This window comes from Naegleria gruberi (assembly GCF_000004985.1).
Source record: "Naegleria gruberi genomic scaffold NAEGRscaffold_21, whole genome shotgun sequence".
NCBI classification, from domain to species: Eukaryota; Heterolobosea; class Eutetramitea; order Acrasida; family Naegleriidae; genus Naegleria; species Naegleria gruberi.
In genome coordinates, this window is record NW_003163306.1 from 31,379 (window position 1) to 49,159 (window position 17,781).

Here is a 17,781-nt window from a genome sequence, read left to right on the forward strand (position 1 = left end):
AAAGACTTCTAAAAATGGAAAAGTTGGTGGAAATAATTTACAAAAAAGTGGAAGAAAAAACAACAATCAAAAAAGAGGTCGTTAAAATCTTCAAAGAAAACCTCAAAAACTCTCAAGAGAAGAGTCAATTCTGGTGGTGTTGTTACTCTCGCTAAGAAACCAAAGAAATCTTCAGCAGCTTCTGGAGTCAATTCTGGAGATCATGTGAAATATTACAACAGAGATTTTGTAAATTATCAATGGGTATTTATTCAGTCAATTCTGACACTGTTGTTGCAGCTCATGCTGTTCAAATTATTGGTTGGGGTGAGGAAAATGGAAATGCATATTGGCTTTGTATTTATTTGAAATAATATTTACAATATTTCAATAAATATTAAAATTTCAGCCCTCGCTATTGGGGACAAAAACAGTCCGCACTAGCACGCAATTGCTTTCCGTTATATATGCGCTTTCATTGTTGTTCAAAAAAAATCAACAACAGGATTTTTCACTTTTGGTTTAGAAATTCTTCACATCATCTTGTTGTAAAAAAAACCGTTACCTTTTTTCATCATCATTAAAGCATCATGGAAGAAAAATTAGCAGCCAATCCATCAGAGAGTACCGAGGCAAGCAAGAGTAAACTTCCTTCTCAAATATCATCACGTCCAACAGAGTTTGATATCAAGGCTCCGATTGAATATGATAAAATTTCAATGCCACCTTGTTTGAAGGAGGAACAACATAAAGCCTTTTTAGAAATGGTTAGATTAACAAGGGAATATGAGGAAACAAATGGTTTGACACCTTATCAGAAATATTACATTTATTATGCTGATGCTGATCATCATTGTTTAGTTAGATATTTACGTGCTAGAGATTTTGATGTGCATAAGGCTTTTAACTTGTTGAAACATTCATTGGAATGGATTGAATCATACAAGCCACACATGATTAATGCAACAAAAATCGACCATGAAGGGTCTACAGGAAAGATGTTTGTTCATGGACATGATAAATTCGGAAGACCTGTTGTCTATCTTGTTCCTGCAAGAGAGAATACCTATGATAATGTTGCTAATATTGAATTGTTGGTTTATACGTTGTGGACTGCTGTTGATAGAATGGATGATGGTCATACCCAAATGGTTTGTTTCATTTGTTTTTAACTCATTACCAAATTATTTAATTATGAATAATAATTCATTTGGAATAATGTTAATAGGTTTGGATTTGTGATTATTCGGGATATTCAATGAAGAATGCACCAAGTTTATCTGTCTGTAAACAAACAGTTGAAATTTTGAGTAGTCATTTCCCTGAAAGATTGGGAGTTGCCTTAATTATGAATCCACCAAGAGTTTTCAGTTGGTTCTGGAAGCTCATTAGTCCATTTATTCCAGCTGCCACAAAGGAAAAGATTAAATTCTGTAACACTTCTAATAAGGAAGAAATGATGAAATTTATGGAACCTTACTTTACACCTGATCTTGTTTTAAAAGATTTTGGCGGTGAAAATGAATTTGAATTTGCAAAGGTCTGGAAACAAGATAAGGTTCTAGACAATACTCGTCTGAAAAAGATTAATGATTTTGGTTTGGCTGATGTTTCTTCACTTTTTGCCAATGTTGAACCATAAACTCTGAATATGTTTTGTTTCATATTATTTATCCATCTATTATTACTATTATATTACTGCATCTGTTTTGGTCTAGAAATTAGGAGCGTTGAGATTTTTTCCCGCCAATAAAAAAACAGTTTTATTATTCAAAAAAAAATCCTTAATGACCATCTTCCCTCATCATCCCATCACTTCCTCTGCACAACAATCATCATGATGAAATCGATTAGTAACAATAAATCCAAAAGGGAACAGCAACAACGCTCAATGAGCAAATCTTTATCATCGAGTACAATATCCACCCTCCATCAACAACCAGAAAAAACAACACCCAAAAGAAGAAAATCACAAAATACAAGTCAAGCTCCTGTGCTTGTGGCAGCTTCTCTTGATGATTTTAGTCTTGCTTCTTCAACTCTTCAAAAAAATGTTCAAGACTCTATTCTAACCACAACTCCATCAACAGTACCAACACCTCTGGTTCAAGTTTCTTTATTTTCCATTCTGAATAAGAGTGGATCTTCGGCGCCAAAATTGCCAACAATTTTCAATGATGATGAGGATGAGCAAGAGGTAGAGGAGAGTGAGAGCATAATTTCCTTCCGAAACAATGAAGAAATTAGTCAACAACCATCCCGACCAGAATTATCAGCCGCTGAAAACACTTCCCTCTCCGAGCAACAATATTCCTCTCCTCAAATAATGTTCAAAGAATTGACGAGGGAGAAATTATTCTCTCAAAAAACATCCCCCAAAAGACCTCTCGTAATTAAATCTTGTGCACATCCAAAGGATAGTACATTTTCCACAGTCAATTTAATGTTGGAAAAGGTTTTAAAAATTATTGGAAACTCAAAGAAAGGAACCTTTCTCTTTTTAACAAGATCCAATATGGACTCTCGTATTATCAAGGATATCCTACTCCAACAAGTTCCTGACCAGATGAAGGATATTAAAGTCATGTCATTTCACACCTTCTCCAGTACCATCCTTAAAAAGGCAGGAAAACCATATGGAAATTCTGGATTTAAGATCATTTCCAATGAGGATACTAGATTTTGTTTGAGTAAGGTATTGGAACATAATGATAAAACCAACTCTCTTAAGGAATTATCAATGGATGTGGAGGGTATTCAGAATTTTATTGAAGCTCTCAAACTGGAAATGAAAACTCCAGACATGCTCCTCCGCGAAATCATTTCACAACACCAAAGAGATTCAGTCAATGGAGAGAGAAGAAAGTTAATGTTGCTGCAAAATATTTACAGTGAATATGAAAATCTGAAAATGCAAAGTAAGAGTTTGGATTTTACAGATTTATTATTGCAATGTCATACTCTCCTGACAAATCCATCATCTGAAACTCTCTCCAACATTGGGCTATCGAATAGATCTGATCTTTATATTCTAATTGATGATTTTGAATTGTTAGATCTTCCTCAACATACTCTTTGTAAAGATATTATTTATTTGATGAGTCAAACTCAACAGACATCCATCAAGAGTGTATTGCTAGGAACTCAAAAATTGGATTGTGATAATTTGGCTAATTTAAAGCAAACTTTTATGGATCCATTTAGTTTTGATATTTTCAATTTTGATTCTATTGAAGATCAAATGAAAGAGACAAAGATCGCAGCCCATCATATACCAATTGAATCAACAAATATATTTGATGATCTCAAATCAGGAGAGTTAGTTTGGAGGTACATTTCTATTGAAGGGAAAATATTGGATGAAAAAACTTTGCATACAGTCGTTTCAAGATTTGCCGTTAAGGGATTTGAAAAGAATGAAAATGAAACCATCAGTGACATTCCAACAGAGACAATTCAAATAAGTCCAGAGACTAGTGAGCTTATCTTCCAAAGTGACTCCCTTTCTACCCCAATAGGTGCTGCTGACTATCTGACTGCTCCACAAAAAGTATGCAATATTTATTTGGAGTTTTCCTCGAAGAAGGAACAAATGGAATGGTTGGCATCTATTGAAAGAGGAATCATGCTTCAACAAAAGCCACTCAAGATGCCACCTTGTTTCAAGGACAAGTGTCAAAAGTTAGATGTAACCAAAGATCAAAAAACAACATTCCAACCCAAGATTAGAATCAATAGGGAAAAGATTAGAGATATGGTCTATTACAGGCACTCAATATCTGAACAATTCCTCATGAAACTAGAACATGTCATCAACATAATCGAGCAACATATTAACAAGAGTGCCAAAGCAGCAATTGGAGACGATGTTCCTCTCAAGAATTTAGTAATGAGTAGAATATTCAAGCAACTTGGACAAGAAACACCTGACCAGATAATTATTGTGGATTTGAAATTGGAGGATTTTTGTCAAGAATGGGAAAAGGATTGGAAGAATTCTTTATTATGGGGTGAAAAGGTAACAGAGCCTTCAACCTCTGAAAAACTCATGAAATCCATTGCCGAGACTTTATCAAAACTTGGTCAAGAATGTGAAGAAACAACAACACCGATAGTATTGGAAGAAAGTCTTGAAGAGAAAATCGAACAAACATCTATGATTGAGGAGCAACCAAAAGAAGAATTTAACAACATGGAAGAGGAGGAAGACCAGATTATCAGTGATATTGTCTCACCAAATTTTAAAACTCCAAACAATGTCTCCTCTCTTGATGCTCTCATTTCTTCTGCCAACACTGAAAATCCAATGACCATTGAGCAATTGGCTTCGTCAGTTATTGATGAGGAAATTTATGTTTCTCCTGACAGACAACCATCAAGGGATAGTACTCCACCAAAATCCACTGAAAAAACTCCAAATCAAACAACTATTACTCTTGAACCAATAAGTACAAACTACTCGAATTATGATGCTAGATCCATTCTGGATCATTTCAGAAAGACACTTTCCACCCAAAAAATCGAACCAACAAAAACACTAGTCCCCCAAGACAATAAGAAACAACTTATAGAAATTGATTACGAGATGAATAGACTCCTGAATGCCACTCAAGAACACGTCATGCTCGACGACTCTGCCTATGCCTTTGATTCATCGAAACCACAACTCGACATTACATTCAATAATCAATCGGCATTGAACATGACTGATATTTCTCAAAAACCACTCTTTACACCAACCAAGCCATCCTCAAACTTGGCCAAACTTAGAGAGCTAACCTCTCCAAACTCTCCAAGCACTGTATTTTCTAGTATTGTTTCCAAATCTCTTTCCAAAAAGTTAACTTCTCCACCTCCTAAAACAAGTCCTTCAATAACCCCTTCGAGAGCTGAACGAAGAAATGCCAAACTTGTTCAAGTCAAATCTGGTTCACCAAGTAAGATTATTCAAGTAATTAAAACTCTCAAAACTGGTGTGACCATATATAAACACTCATCGAGTGGAACCTCTAAGAAGAAACTTGTCCACCTATTCCTCTCTGCAGACGAGAACTTTGTTTGCTATGTGAAACCAGAGTCGAGAAATATTGTCCCTCTCTATGAAATTAAATCCAAATTCCCAGTATCTTCGATCAGATATCTCCAAAAGGGAGAACTTGTTAAGAAGAGAAGACTATTGGAAATTAAGGGTGGTATTGCAAGTACCTTATTAGGTATCAAGAAGGAGGAAATGAAAGTCGATTCAACTGTTCTCTTTTCCTTCTGTCTCCCAGAGAGGTATTTAGATTTTGAAGCCAAATCAATAATTGAGTGTCAAACATGGTTTGACATGTGGGAATACTTTGTAGCAGCTATAGCTAAAAATCAAGCCGAAAAGCAGGTTGAAGAACCAAGTGTTTCTCAATAAACATATTTTTCTTTCAAATTTCAATACCCTCAATCCAAAACTATTAATTTAAACCTATTTCACATCATTGAGTTTTTGAAATGGAAATTCATAAAGGAGTCCAAACAATGTTAAGGATATCAAGGAAAAAATCTCTCAAATATTTTAAAAAAATATTATCCAAACATCATGTACAACCAAAGTGAAACGGCAATCTTTAACAACGAAGAGCAGCCACCTCAAGTAGAAGATGCCTATGCCGGATATGATGATGTTGCCACAGGAACAACAGAAGCACCTGGATTGTCTGCCGAAATTGTCTATCATCCTTACTTTCAATTGGCAACATTTTGCTTAATAATGGGAGTTATTGGTGTTGTTGCTGTTCCAATCTCTGGTTGGTTTATTGGTGATGGATTATATCGTTCCTATAGCGGACCATCACATTTATTAGATGTTGTTGTTTGCTTATTGGTTGGATTATTCTTAATGGCCCTTACTTTGATGATTGTTGGATTTATTTTGGCTGTTTTGGCTACCCAATGGAATTACATTCATGAAGGTACATCAAAGGAACAGTATGGAGCAGGTGAAGGAATGACATCAACCCCAGTATACGATCAAAAGACTATTGTTCAAAAGAGGAGAACATTTATCATTTCAGTAATCTTTACCGTTCCATACTCTATTATTGGTTTTTATTATTGTATTGCTGGATTAGTTGCTGTTATTTCCACAGCCTCATCAAATTTCCCAACATTTACTAACTTTGTCGATTACACTGGATTTGGTTTGGGATTTTTAATGCTCTATTTTGGTTGTGCTTTGATTTCGCTTACAGTCATGATCTCAGTAGGTCTTTTCAGAAGTTGGAAACAAGCTGAAACCTCTGATCCAGGTTGTTCACATCCTATTCTTCAAAAGATTGGAGACTTTTTGAAGAGATATGTTTGCTGTGTTAATGGTCAAGTTGCCGAAGCTTAAATAAACTAAATATTTCACTCTTACTTTTTTTTATTGGAAATTGAGTTGGTGGTTGGTAAGAGTGATGTAGGTGGCTGAACCTTATCTCCTAGATTTCGTTTCTTTTCAGCTTTAATCAGTCTTTGATTTTCTGCTGTTAAGGTTTCTAAATTGTCTTTCAGTTGTTGTAGCTCGGACTTGGTTTGTTCTTGCAATCGTAATAGATTGGATTTTTCGTATTCTAGTTGTTTGAGGTGATTGTTAAGAAGGGTATTGTTTTCCTCAAGCTTTCGTCCATATTCTTCGACTTGCATGAGTTGGGTCTTTTGTTTTTCAAAGTCCACTTCAATCTTACGATATTTAGAAATATCCAATTGAGTTTTTCTAAGCTCCTTTTCATATTTTGATATGGTTTCCTCCTTACTCTTGTTAACTTGCATGATTTGTTGGGCAAGCTCAACGTTCTTTTGTTTGAGTCTCAAAATTTCAGATCTTAATTGTTTCCACAAGTCAACCGTGGTATTTGGTGAGAGTGGAGTGGTTTGAATAATTGCTGAGAATTTACCATTTCTGTGAGTTGGAGTTTTAGAAGCCATCTCAGGAGATCCTTCAACACTTGAAGGAGGACCTCCACCCTTGGTCAATTGTTCTAAAAGTCTTTCCACTTCTTGTTGCATCTTTTCATTAGATTGTCTATTTTCATCGAATTGGCGTTTCAGGTCATAGTTTTCCCTTCTCAGATCGTTCAATTCTCTGCTCTCGACAGCAGAGTTTTGAGATTTTGTCATCAAACTCTTCTCAAGTGCTTCCTTCTCCTTATTTAACCTTTCGATATTAAGAGCATTATTGGAAAGACTTTCTTGGAGAGAGTTGAGCACTTGGTTAGCATTTTGCATTTCTCTATCGTGTTCCAATTGCTGTTTTGCTAAAAGACTTTGCAAGTTTGAAATCAAGTCGTTCTTTTCTTGTAATTCATTGAATGATGAGGAAATTTGTTCTTGGAAGTGAGTGATTTCCGTCTCGGCTCTCTCCTTGTAAATATTGTAAGTTTCCATGAATCTGTCCAATTCCTCCTTTGATTTTTGAATTTCCCTTTCCTTTTCAGAAATAGTGTTTTCCTTCTTTTCTATATTCTTCTCTAGTTGATCAATTTGGTTTAAGAGTTCTTGATTATCTCCTTGAGATTTGAGGTCTTCCCTAATTGTATCAATTGTAAGCTTATAATCCTCAACTTGAATTTTTAGAACTAGTATTTCATTATTGAGTGACTCTACTTCTTGATTTGACTCATCAAGAAGTGCCTTATATCTTTCACAGCCATCCAGTGATCTTTCCAACTTTGAATTTATCTCGTCATCCCCAGAGCTTAATTGATTTTGAAGGTCATTATTTTTTCTTTGTATTTGCTCCAAATCTTTCTCAATGGCTTTCAATTGTTCCTTTAATTTTTCATTTTCTTCATCTAGTTGTTCCAATCGAGAAGAATACTCATCAATGGTGGAATCCTTAATGTCCAACAATGATTTCACCTCTGTATTTTCCTTCTCCAAATCTGCCATGATGGATTCCTTATTTTTGATTTCGTGAGAGTAATTTTCTAGTAATTCCTCAAGTCTACTTCTTTCCTCATCAAATTCTTGCTTCTCAAGTTCCTTTCTTTCCTCAATTTGTTTTAGCTCTTCTTCCATTTCATTTAGACTATTCTCTAGATCTAAATTTCTTTCTTCCAACCTTTTGATTTGTTCATTTTCGGAATCGCTCTTTCCATTTAATGTATCTTTCAAAATATCAATATCTCTTCCTAATTGCGTAATCTCCTTGCATTTAATATTGAACTGTTTCTCCTTATCTTGTAGTTTTTCTTCCACACCATTCAACTGCTTTTGTTGCTGCACGAGTTCAGCTCGCAAAGAATAAATCTCATCATCCTTATCCTTAACTTCATCGAGAAGAGATTCTATTTGAGCATTTTGTCCTTCCAGCTGTTCGAAAGTTGACTCTGCTGCTTCTTGCTTGGTTGAAAGGAGGTCTTCCACATTCTGCTGGGATTCTGTCAATTTTCCTTCTAAATCTTCAACAATTTCTTCCTTTTCTTCAAGCATTTTCTTCAATGCCTCCAATTCTGAATTCATCAATTTCACTTGTTGAGAGGTATTTGCAATCACATTCTTGTTATTGTTATCCTCATCGATTCTCTCTTGCAGTGTTTCCAGCAATTCCTCATACTTTTTTCGTTCAGCTTCCAAATCATCCTCTAGATTTTGTTTATGAATTGGAATTTCTTCCAAATCTTTAGTCAGTTTGGTGGATGATTCGTTTGCCTTGTTCACTTCTGCTGTCATTAGTTCAACAACAGTCCTAGCCTCGTTCAATTCCTTCTCTAAATCTGTTATTTTGTTTGTTGTTGCCTCTTGGTTCTTTGTATCTTGATTTTGAAGGGTTTCAATTTCATTCTCTAGAATCTTTCTTTCCCTTTCAAAGTCGTCGCTCTGAGTTTGCATTTCATTCTTGATTCTTTCCAGCTCCTTCTCCAACAGTTCGAGCACTTTCTTATTGGCATCAATTCCATAGGAAATGTTCTGAGAAATGAAATCCCTCTCCTCCACTAAAGTTTGATTTTCAGTTATGAGCTTTTCCACAGCTTCCTCTTTTTCGGCAAGCTTGTCAAGCAATTGCTGTATCTGCCCATCTCTCTCTTTTAACAATTCTTCGTCGACAAGTGGTTTCTCCTCTTCGAATATTGAGCATTGAACAGGTGTTTCTGCAATTGTTTTTTGTTCTGTTTCTGTGTTGGTGCTATTTTCAGAAGTATTTGAAACAGGGATATAGGTTTGGGTTGGAGCTTCATTGGTGCTGGTTTGTACTTGTGTGCTCGCTTCTTTGACCTCCAAGTCTGTATTTGTACTCTCATCATTGGTAAGATTTAAAAGGTTATGATCTGCTTGCACGGATTCTTCTTTAGATTGTGGAACATCCTCTTCTTTAGAATCTGCCACTGGATGACTTGAAGAAAAACTTGAATTTAATGGAGGTATAGGAGGTACACAATACACCAACTCAACAATTTTATCGTTCAAGCCATTGATTTTTTCCTCAAACGATATCTTTTCATTTTCAAATTGTTGTTTTTCCTCCTCCAGATTTGTGATTGTTTCTTCTTTTGATTTCAACTCATTTTCCAATTCCCTAAGTTTCTCTTTGTTTTCCTCCTCTATAATTGATAATTTTTCCTCCTTTGATTTTAATTCGCTCTCCATTTCCTTAAGCTTTTCCTTCAACTGAGAACATTTTTCGACAATGTTGCAAATCTGCTCCTCTTCCTTTTCCTCTTCCTCACTAATATGTACATTTTCATCGAACATAAAATCTTTTGAAGGTAATTCCTGTAGAGATTCATTAGTGTATGATTCCCCATGGTTGGATGGAGATGTGAGTTTGTTTGGTGTAATGTTAGAAGTGAAATTCAAGAGTTTTGTCAACTCTTCTTCATCTGAAAAATCTCCATCATTAATATTTGGGATATCGATATGAATAGGAGTTTGTGAAATAGAGGAAGAACCTAGAATGAAATCCAATGGTTTTGACCTCCTTTCAGAATGATAGAAAAATGGACTGTTTGAGTTTGTTACTCGATTATTTGATGGTTCTGTTGTTGGTGATACATTTCTCCTGATTACTATTTTAGTTGAGCCATGAAGATTGGTAGGAGTTTTGTTAGACTTGTTCAATTCACTCTCCAAGGTCACATTTCCATTAGAGTCTGTTGGGAGGGAAATATAAGGATGCAGATATCCACAACCACAACGAGCATGAGAAACTTTGGTTCCTCTTGGAAAGAATCTTTTGAAAATGTTTTTAACCTCAGTTTCCTGTAATTCATCTAGGGAAATAGATCCATCCTTTTGATTCATTTGTGATGATGATTGTTGATGATGGTTTGGTTCCTTCTTCGATTGAATGATGGTAGAAAATGTATTTTCATTATTCCGAGATAATACAATTGGTTTAGATTTGGATTTGTTGCATAGAGAGTGTTTGATATTCTCTGTTGTTATATTATGTAAATGTAAATGTTTTGATGAGGGTGCAAATGTTCTATTACTATTTAATGAACCAATATTAAGTGGAGGTATTCTCACTTCATGCTCCGTTGATATTTTGTGTTTTTTCAATTCCAAATATTCCTCAGATGAAGCCATCTCTTTTGATGATTTTAATTGCTTAGGTTTACGATTTGCCGCTTTTTTTTTTAAATTTAAAACAAAACCTCAGTTAACATCAAGATTATGCTTTCAACAGGACATTGGACAAGCTTAATAAATAGAAATCCAGCACTACAATATTTTAGCGATAAAACGACTTTTCACCTCACAGCCATTCAATACCAGCAGGTCAATATTTAATTAATTAAGGGAAAATTGGATAGGGAAGAAAGTATTAAGAATCAATGGTATTCCTCAGATTTATTTAGTCGAATGAAAAGTGACATCTCCACTTGCATTTACGTGTGTAAGTCTGCATAGCAATTCCTCATAATTTTGGAACTATTTTTTTCACGCTATTATTTATTATTTAAATATTTACAAAGATTACAATGTTAATCTCACAACAATTAAAAGGAAATTAAATTTCATTCATATTTTTACCACTTCTTTTCATGGTATTCCTCTCTTGAAATTGTAGAGTGAGTGGATGGCACACTAGATTGATTTAACATGGCATCCTTTGTTGGAACTGTAGTTGTGGTTCTAGTACTTGAGAGAGGATTTGTTGTGACTGGAGGTACTCCAACATCTTTAGCTCCAAGCTCTTGAGCCAAGTGTGGATCGGTTTCTGCTAGCTTCTTTTGTTCTCTGGTTTGATAGGTAATGTTGGTGTCAGTATCGTGGGTGAATGGATGTTTAATCTTTTCAGCAATGTTATGTAAGGTTCCTCCTCCTGTGGTACTTGTCTTTTGTGGTTGCATTTTGTTGTATTGTTTTTGATTGAGTAAATATGAGTTCGTTTCTCTTTTCAGATTTGAAGGTTTTGCTAGCATTACTTTTTTGACCAATTGACTGATTTAGTAATTATGAAAATAGAAAATATATAATTATATCTTTTTTGGACAACCCTATAATGCAAGTTCAATTACAATCAAATTGGATATATATGAATAAACAACCCAAAAAACTCCCAACATCTAATCCTCCTCATAGTTTACAATAAATCCAATATTTTCAAAACTAAAATCATTCTTGTATAAATGCACATTCCTCATGTGCTCGTCTCTCTCTTCACTTGTTCTGAATTTGGCATTACAAATGGATTTATCTTCAACCAAGCATTGATAACAATCCTTTTTGAGAGTCATCACACTAAAGAATGAATCATGCTTCTCCTCCAAATGTACTGATAAGAGAAATGCACTCGGAAATACTCTACTACACTCTGTACAAACATGTTTATGGAGAGTTTCCAAATGATGTTCATATTCAAAATTATTTCCAACATATTGTCCACATAATTCACAATTAAATCCTTCTTCCTGATAATTAATTTCCTCATCACTAAAATCTTCTTCCGATATTATTAAATTAGAATCATGAGCCATGATGGTAGAATCAAGAAAAGAGGGTGGAATACTCCCACAAGAAAAGAATGAATCAATAGGAGAGATGATTCTTCTCAGTCGAGGGAAGGAACTCTCATTCATTTTTCATCTTGATTTTTTGTATTTGATTTAATTTTTAAATTTTAAATTTTAAATTTATGGTCATCTACAGTTTCATTCTGTAGATTTAGATGGTAATGAAATGATTTTTTAAAGAATGAGATTATTTTGTTAAGAGCACTATTTATTAGGCGAGGAAGAACTCTCTTGTTGATGGTTGATTTTTCTCCACGAGGGTAGAATGGGTTAATGGATAAATCGTGTTTGATCCCTCACTTTCTGATGAGGGATCCATGTGTGGATGATAATAAGCCTATTCCAAATCGGTTTGTGTTCCCCGAAGGCAATAGATGATGTTTTTAAGAAGCTAGGAAGGTGGTTGACATTGTATCATCACAAACAATCTTACATGTTAATAGCCTCCAAAGATTGTGGTTGTTGTTTAAGAGAGTCAACAATAACAGCAGTAGAATTGGAGTTGGAGGACAATAATTGCTCCCATTCACTACAAATCTCATCAATACAAACAGGTCTCAATGGAAGAATACTACCCCACATGGATGGAGCACAGTTTGCTAATGTTGTTGTTTGATGCTGATCATTAATCATCAAATGATTACATACAGTAGAGTTGGACAATGAAGAGGAAGCAGATGGTGAAGCTATCGAATTGTTGCAAGATGAAGTAATACCCTCTCCGATTACCAAAGGTTTCAATACACCCGAAGAAGTGCTTGGTATCACATGTTGTTGTGCTTGCTCCGAATTATTATTTACACTATTCGGAGTAGCGTGAGAAATCACAGAATTCTGTTGAGCAACAGATGCTTGTTCATGTTGTTGGAGTGTGCCACTATATCCATTGTCATTGTTATTGCTCATTAACAATTCTACTAAACTTGAAGTATTTTCGATAATGGTTGGTTTCTCAGCTACTAGTACAGGTTGAGTTGTGGTAGATGGATTCGTGCTGAAAAAGTTATCATTTAAATTGGGAAATTCTTGATTAATAATATTAGGGGAGAGTGCAAATGATGGAAGTGTTGATGATTTAATCATCATGTTTGAATCCGAATCAAAGGAAACAATTGGGAATGAATTTGTAATTGTTCCACTACTCATTGATGTAAAAGGTGTTGTTGCTACCTCCATGTTATTGTTGCTGCTGCTGCAGATGCTTGCAGACTTTTTCCTCTTCTTACTACTAGTTGATTGAGATGTTGCAGAGGAATTGTTTGTTGTTGTCTTTCTCTTGTTTGTTATTGTTTGATGATTGACCTTATTGTAAATATTACCATTGAAACTACTCTCAAAGGAAGAACATGTACTTGCTGAGGTATCCATCATTCTCATCTCAAAGTAATTCTCTTTGAAACGCTTATTCTTATTGAATTTTCTCATTCTAAAACCTGGAGTATCTTGCAAGGTTTTATTTATGGATGGAGATGTTGATGTCATATTATCTGCTACTTGATTGAGTTGACTAGTGGTGGTAGCATTACTAATTCCACAAGAAGGTGTTGATGAATTACTTGTTGGATATTCTGTTTGTTTCATGATTAGTTGTTGTTTTTTTGCAATTCGAAACAACAATGGAGGTGATTTGTTCACACATAATCATAATGATGAAGATATTGTTGTTTGGTTGTGATAATAACTTGGTGTCAGCATGCCAACAATGAAGTTAAACAGTGCGAAAGAGCATTCATTATTGATTAGTCGTATTTCTCACTCTTTATTGTTTGGCCTCTTACCGAATTGTTTGAGGTAAAACTTTACGCCTATTGCAGGACTTTTCGACGTTTTACAGTCATGCCCTACCGAAGGCCTCAACTAGAACTGACGTGAAATGACAGTAGCGTATTTTCATCTTGTTGGGGTATTATGCCAAACTTTTTAAAATGTGGACTTGTTGTCAAATATGGTCAGATGATGGATTTAGCTGGTGATGTTGATACGCGTTCTAACATTATATTGTTATTTAACTTATTTTATGTGTTGGACAAATTGTGGAGGGGTTACAGTTTTACTTGTTGTTTTTGCCAGTTTCGTTATTTCAAAGAATTCAACAATAATTAACTATATGTGCATGGAATTGAGATTCACAATAGTTAAATGCGCTTAGAATATATTTTGAAATCATCTTGCTTTATTATCTCATGCATGATGAATGGTTTACTTGCAGTTTGTCTTAGTAAAAAGGAAGAACTTACAGGAACCGCTCGGGTTTTAATCTGTAAAAAGAAGGAATAAAACATGATGTGACATGTATTGACTGTTTATCAAATGACATTAACAAACTTAAATACAGTAATTATAATCAATAACCAAATGAATCTGGTGTTACTCTTTCCAGTTCTATCAAAACAGAAGGAATTAGGAACTTTAACAATAGATCAGTAAACAACATTGACAATTGTTTTTTTAATAAGGTAGCCACTTCCCTTCCAACCAAATCCAAACGTTAAAGATATCTTGTTAGCTTCACATTGATTTACAACGATTGTATGGTTATTAGAATAATATTTGAATTGAGGGAAATAATTGTTTCAGTCCTCTCAAACAGCATCTGTTATAAGATTATAATCCAATGCTCACAATCCAACAATATTCACCTTCTTCTTCTTTTTCTTTGCCAACATTTCTTGTTCTATTTCTTCTGAGGTTTTGTTCTTCTTTTTAGAGGTGGAGGATTTGGTTTTATCCTCAGTTGTGGTGGCCTGTTTGGCTATCTTATCATCTTTCTTTGGTGTAGGTGGTGGCACTACTTTTTGTTGTATATTCTCATTTGTGGCCTTAGTTTCATTATCATTGGATACGAATTTTTTCAATGCTTGATTGACCTTAGCGAAATAGGGATGTTCTGGATTGGATTCTCTCAATTTTTCCTCAATTTTGGAAGAAATTTCAGCCCTTTGTTTACTTGTATAGAGTGCCATACTTTCGAGAACTCCACTCGATCTAATGATGGCAGCCCTCACCTCTTGAATACCAAGCATATTTTCAGAACTGGTTGGAATAATGTATGGGAAACATGTTCTAAAGGCCTCTCCAGATTTCATAGCATCGTAGGTAACTTGCATCAATTCACACAAGTGTTCATGAGATACTTTATCACACTTGGTGAGAATTATTTGATAGGGAACTCCTGATTCCTCCAACATGTCCATAAATTCACAATCCTGTTCATAAATACCATATCTTGCATCCAATAATATGAAAACTCTTCTCAATACTGTATTTTCTGTGCAGTATTGTCTCAGTACTGTATTCCAACCCTTGATTTTTTCCTTATTTCCTTCAGCGTATCCATATCCAGGTAAATCCACAACATAGAGCATGTCATGCATATTGAAATAATTAATACGTTTCGTGTGACCTGGCGTCGATGACACTCTAGCCAATCTATCAGAATCCACAATAGAATTCAATAAACTCGATTTTCCAACATTACTTCTTCCAGCAAATGCAATTTGTGGCATTTTCTCATTCGGTTCTGGAAATTCCTCAACTGTTCCACAAGTAAATTCCATCTTTGAGTGTTCCCTACTGAAAATATATTCAATATCAGAGTAGGTCACTGGAAGTTCTCCCTCAAGTTTTGTAGTAACAATATCAGGTGCCGAGTTGAGAATTATTGGTGGAGAAATGTAATCAGGTGCAGAAGGAACAGGTAATCCATTAAAGGTGTACTTGTACTTTTTCATTAGAGTTTTAGGATCAAAGGAAGAGACAATGGATGTTGATTCTTCCATTTCATTTTCATCATCTATCAAAATATCATCATTATTTGATGATGAAAATTTATCATCGGAATAATATCGTTTTTGAATGGATGAAGTTGTAGTGTTGTTGAGAATGGAATTGATAACAAATTGTTGATTTGTAATTGTTTGAAAAACTTGTTGCTGTTTTGAATATTGATTGAAAAGATGCAATTGTTTTGATGATGACCCTATTCTACTAATTAATTTGTGCATTTTTTTACTTTTAATTCAATTATTATTATTTTCATAATTTACTAAATATTTAGGAATAAATTGAAAAAGATAATTATTTTACTTGGAAATCTTTGTAAAATCAGGGAATAAATTCAAATTCTTAAAGTATTTGATTTGTTCTTCAATAAGATCCTTGGTAACCTTTGGATGTTCATAATTGAAGCCAGTATCCTTTTCAATCAATGATCCATCAACAGAGAGTGAGTTATTGTACAATAATTCCTTATCAATGTAAGGTGAAAGAGGAGTAAATTTGATTCCTGATTGTTTGATCATTTCACTCCAAGGATTCATGTGATTTTCGTTAGCAGTTTCAGCAGCACTCTTCATGTTCAATTTGGCTGCTTGTGAGAGAAGTGTTCCAAAGAATCCAGTTTCAATTCCGAAAATTTGTTCGAAAATTTCATTAATCTTCTTTTGATCTGTTTGATTCTTATCACTCAAATTATAGACAAGAGTTCCAGTTGATTTGGTATTCATGTAGACATGCCAGAGAGCACGAGCAACATCTCTAACGTGAACAGTATTAATACACAAATCACCACTCCACAAGAATTTCATCTTATCCTTGGTGAGAGTATAAGTACAGGCACAAGTAATACGTGGAGTAAGACCATTCAAATCAGCAGGTCCATAAATTATTGATGGACGAAGAATGACCAATTTTTGAGAGAGTTCAGGTGAAAGCTTTTTCAATTCATCTTCAGCTTGAGCCTTGAACTTAGCTTGATTAGTCCATGGAGCAATCTTGTCAGTTTCTTTACTGGCCTTGCTACCAGAGTCATAGACTTGAGCAGTACTAACTTCAACATACTTTTCAATTGATGACAAGTAATTGAGAGCTTCCTTGGCACAGTTAATAGAAATGTCGAAAATCATTTGCTTGTAAGTGGCTTCTTCTTGTCCGTATCTGGTTTCAGCAGCCAAATTGACAACAAATTGATATGGTCCAGTGGTATCTTCAAAAGCCTTTTTAATGTGAGTTGGATTAGACAAGTTAGCTTGTTTGAATTCAACAATTGGATTGTTTTCATAAATGTTGAGGAATTCTTCGGACAAGTAGGCTATTGTTGTTGTTTAAATTAATTTAATTATGAAATATATTATTGATGATGATGAATTTAAATTGATGATGAACAGATGATGATGACAGTCGACGGTGATTCAAATGATTATTCATAAGCATCACCATTAAATATTAATAATAATTAATTAACAACAATAATATTCAAAACATACCAGTCTTTGGCAATTGCTTATCAGCAACTCTAATCTTACTAGCCAAATCTTTATCCACAAGGTATTTAACAAAATGTCTACCGACAAATCCAGTTCCTCCCAAAACGAGCACTCTTGGTTTAGCTGTTGGCATTTTCTCTTTTATAGTACAATATTTAATAACAACACAACAATAATACAATTAATTATCAAAGTCTTCCGCGCTCACCCAAGAAAAAACCAAGAAAAAAATTCTTCTCTCTTTTTTATTAAAATTTGATGATGAAGAGAATGCTGCATTGTCTTTATGCTTGATGGCTGTTGTTGGTGATATGATGAATATCGAACCATGTACGCGATGACTTCGAATGTTCACCTGTGCTCGGATTTATGAGAGATTTGGTTTTTGACGAGTTTTGTGTGATTCGTTCAGTGCACTCTTAGGAAGGTTTGACTTGATTTGGAGCACCATTTGAATTGAAGATATTGAGAGCAGAGGATTAAGGGATTTTGATGAGATTGGTGTGCCATTGAGTGGATAATAGTGTAATTTATCATTGTATTGAAAATATTATGACCTA

General features: G+C 34.6%; 6 protein-coding genes across 6 annotated transcripts; 2 read left to right on the top strand and 4 right to left on the bottom strand.

Moving 5' to 3' along the window:
- Positions 1-836: 836 nt before the first annotated feature.
- NAEGRDRAFT_3387 (uncharacterized protein) lies at positions 837-1,513 on the top strand (the record flags this gene model as incomplete). The annotated part of the gene is made up of 2 exons (XM_002677616.1): positions 837-1,130; positions 1,208-1,513. Coding segments are annotated over 2 exons (600 nt in total), but the record flags the coding sequence as incomplete, so codon positions are not given.
- Positions 1,514-1,816: 303 nt separating this feature from the next.
- Positions 1,817-5,386, top strand: NAEGRDRAFT_48687 (uncharacterized protein; the record flags this gene model as incomplete). The annotated part of the gene is made up of 1 exon (XM_002677617.1): positions 1,817-5,386. The coding sequence occupies one exon, from the start codon at positions 1,817-1,819 to the stop codon at positions 5,384-5,386; it is 3,570 nt and encodes a 1,189-aa protein (XP_002677663.1).
- A 5,496-nt stretch (positions 5,387-10,882) lies between these two features.
- Positions 10,883-11,921, bottom strand: NAEGRDRAFT_79544 (uncharacterized protein; the record flags this gene model as incomplete). Its single annotated transcript, XM_002677718.1, has 1 exon — positions 10,883-11,921. One exon carries the CDS (start codon positions 11,919-11,921, stop codon positions 11,511-11,513), a length of 411 nt encoding a protein of 136 aa, XP_002677764.1. The 3' UTR covers positions 10,883-11,510.
- A 465-nt stretch (positions 11,922-12,386) lies between these two features.
- On the bottom strand, positions 12,387-13,538 carry NAEGRDRAFT_66963 (uncharacterized protein; the record flags this gene model as incomplete). Its single annotated transcript, XM_002677719.1, has 1 exon — positions 12,387-13,538. One exon carries the CDS (start codon positions 13,536-13,538, stop codon positions 12,387-12,389), a length of 1,152 nt encoding a protein of 383 aa, XP_002677765.1.
- A 1,550-nt stretch (positions 13,539-15,088) lies between these two features.
- NAEGRDRAFT_33288 (uncharacterized protein) lies at positions 15,089-15,514 on the bottom strand (the record flags this gene model as incomplete). The annotated part of the gene is made up of 1 exon (XM_002677720.1): positions 15,089-15,514. A coding segment is annotated over one exon (426 nt), but the record flags the coding sequence as incomplete, so codon positions are not given.
- A 509-nt stretch (positions 15,515-16,023) lies between these two features.
- On the bottom strand, positions 16,024-17,455 carry NAEGRDRAFT_55753 (nucleotide diphosphate sugar epimerase family protein). The gene is made up of 2 exons (XM_002677721.1): positions 17,222-17,455; positions 16,024-17,046 (listed from the first exon to the last, which is right to left on the bottom strand). The coding sequence occupies exons 1-2, from the start codon at positions 17,352-17,354 to the stop codon at positions 16,040-16,042; spliced, it is 1,140 nt and encodes a 379-aa protein (XP_002677767.1). The 5' UTR covers positions 17,355-17,455; the 3' UTR covers positions 16,024-16,039.
- Between the last annotated feature and the right edge of the window lie 326 nt (positions 17,456-17,781).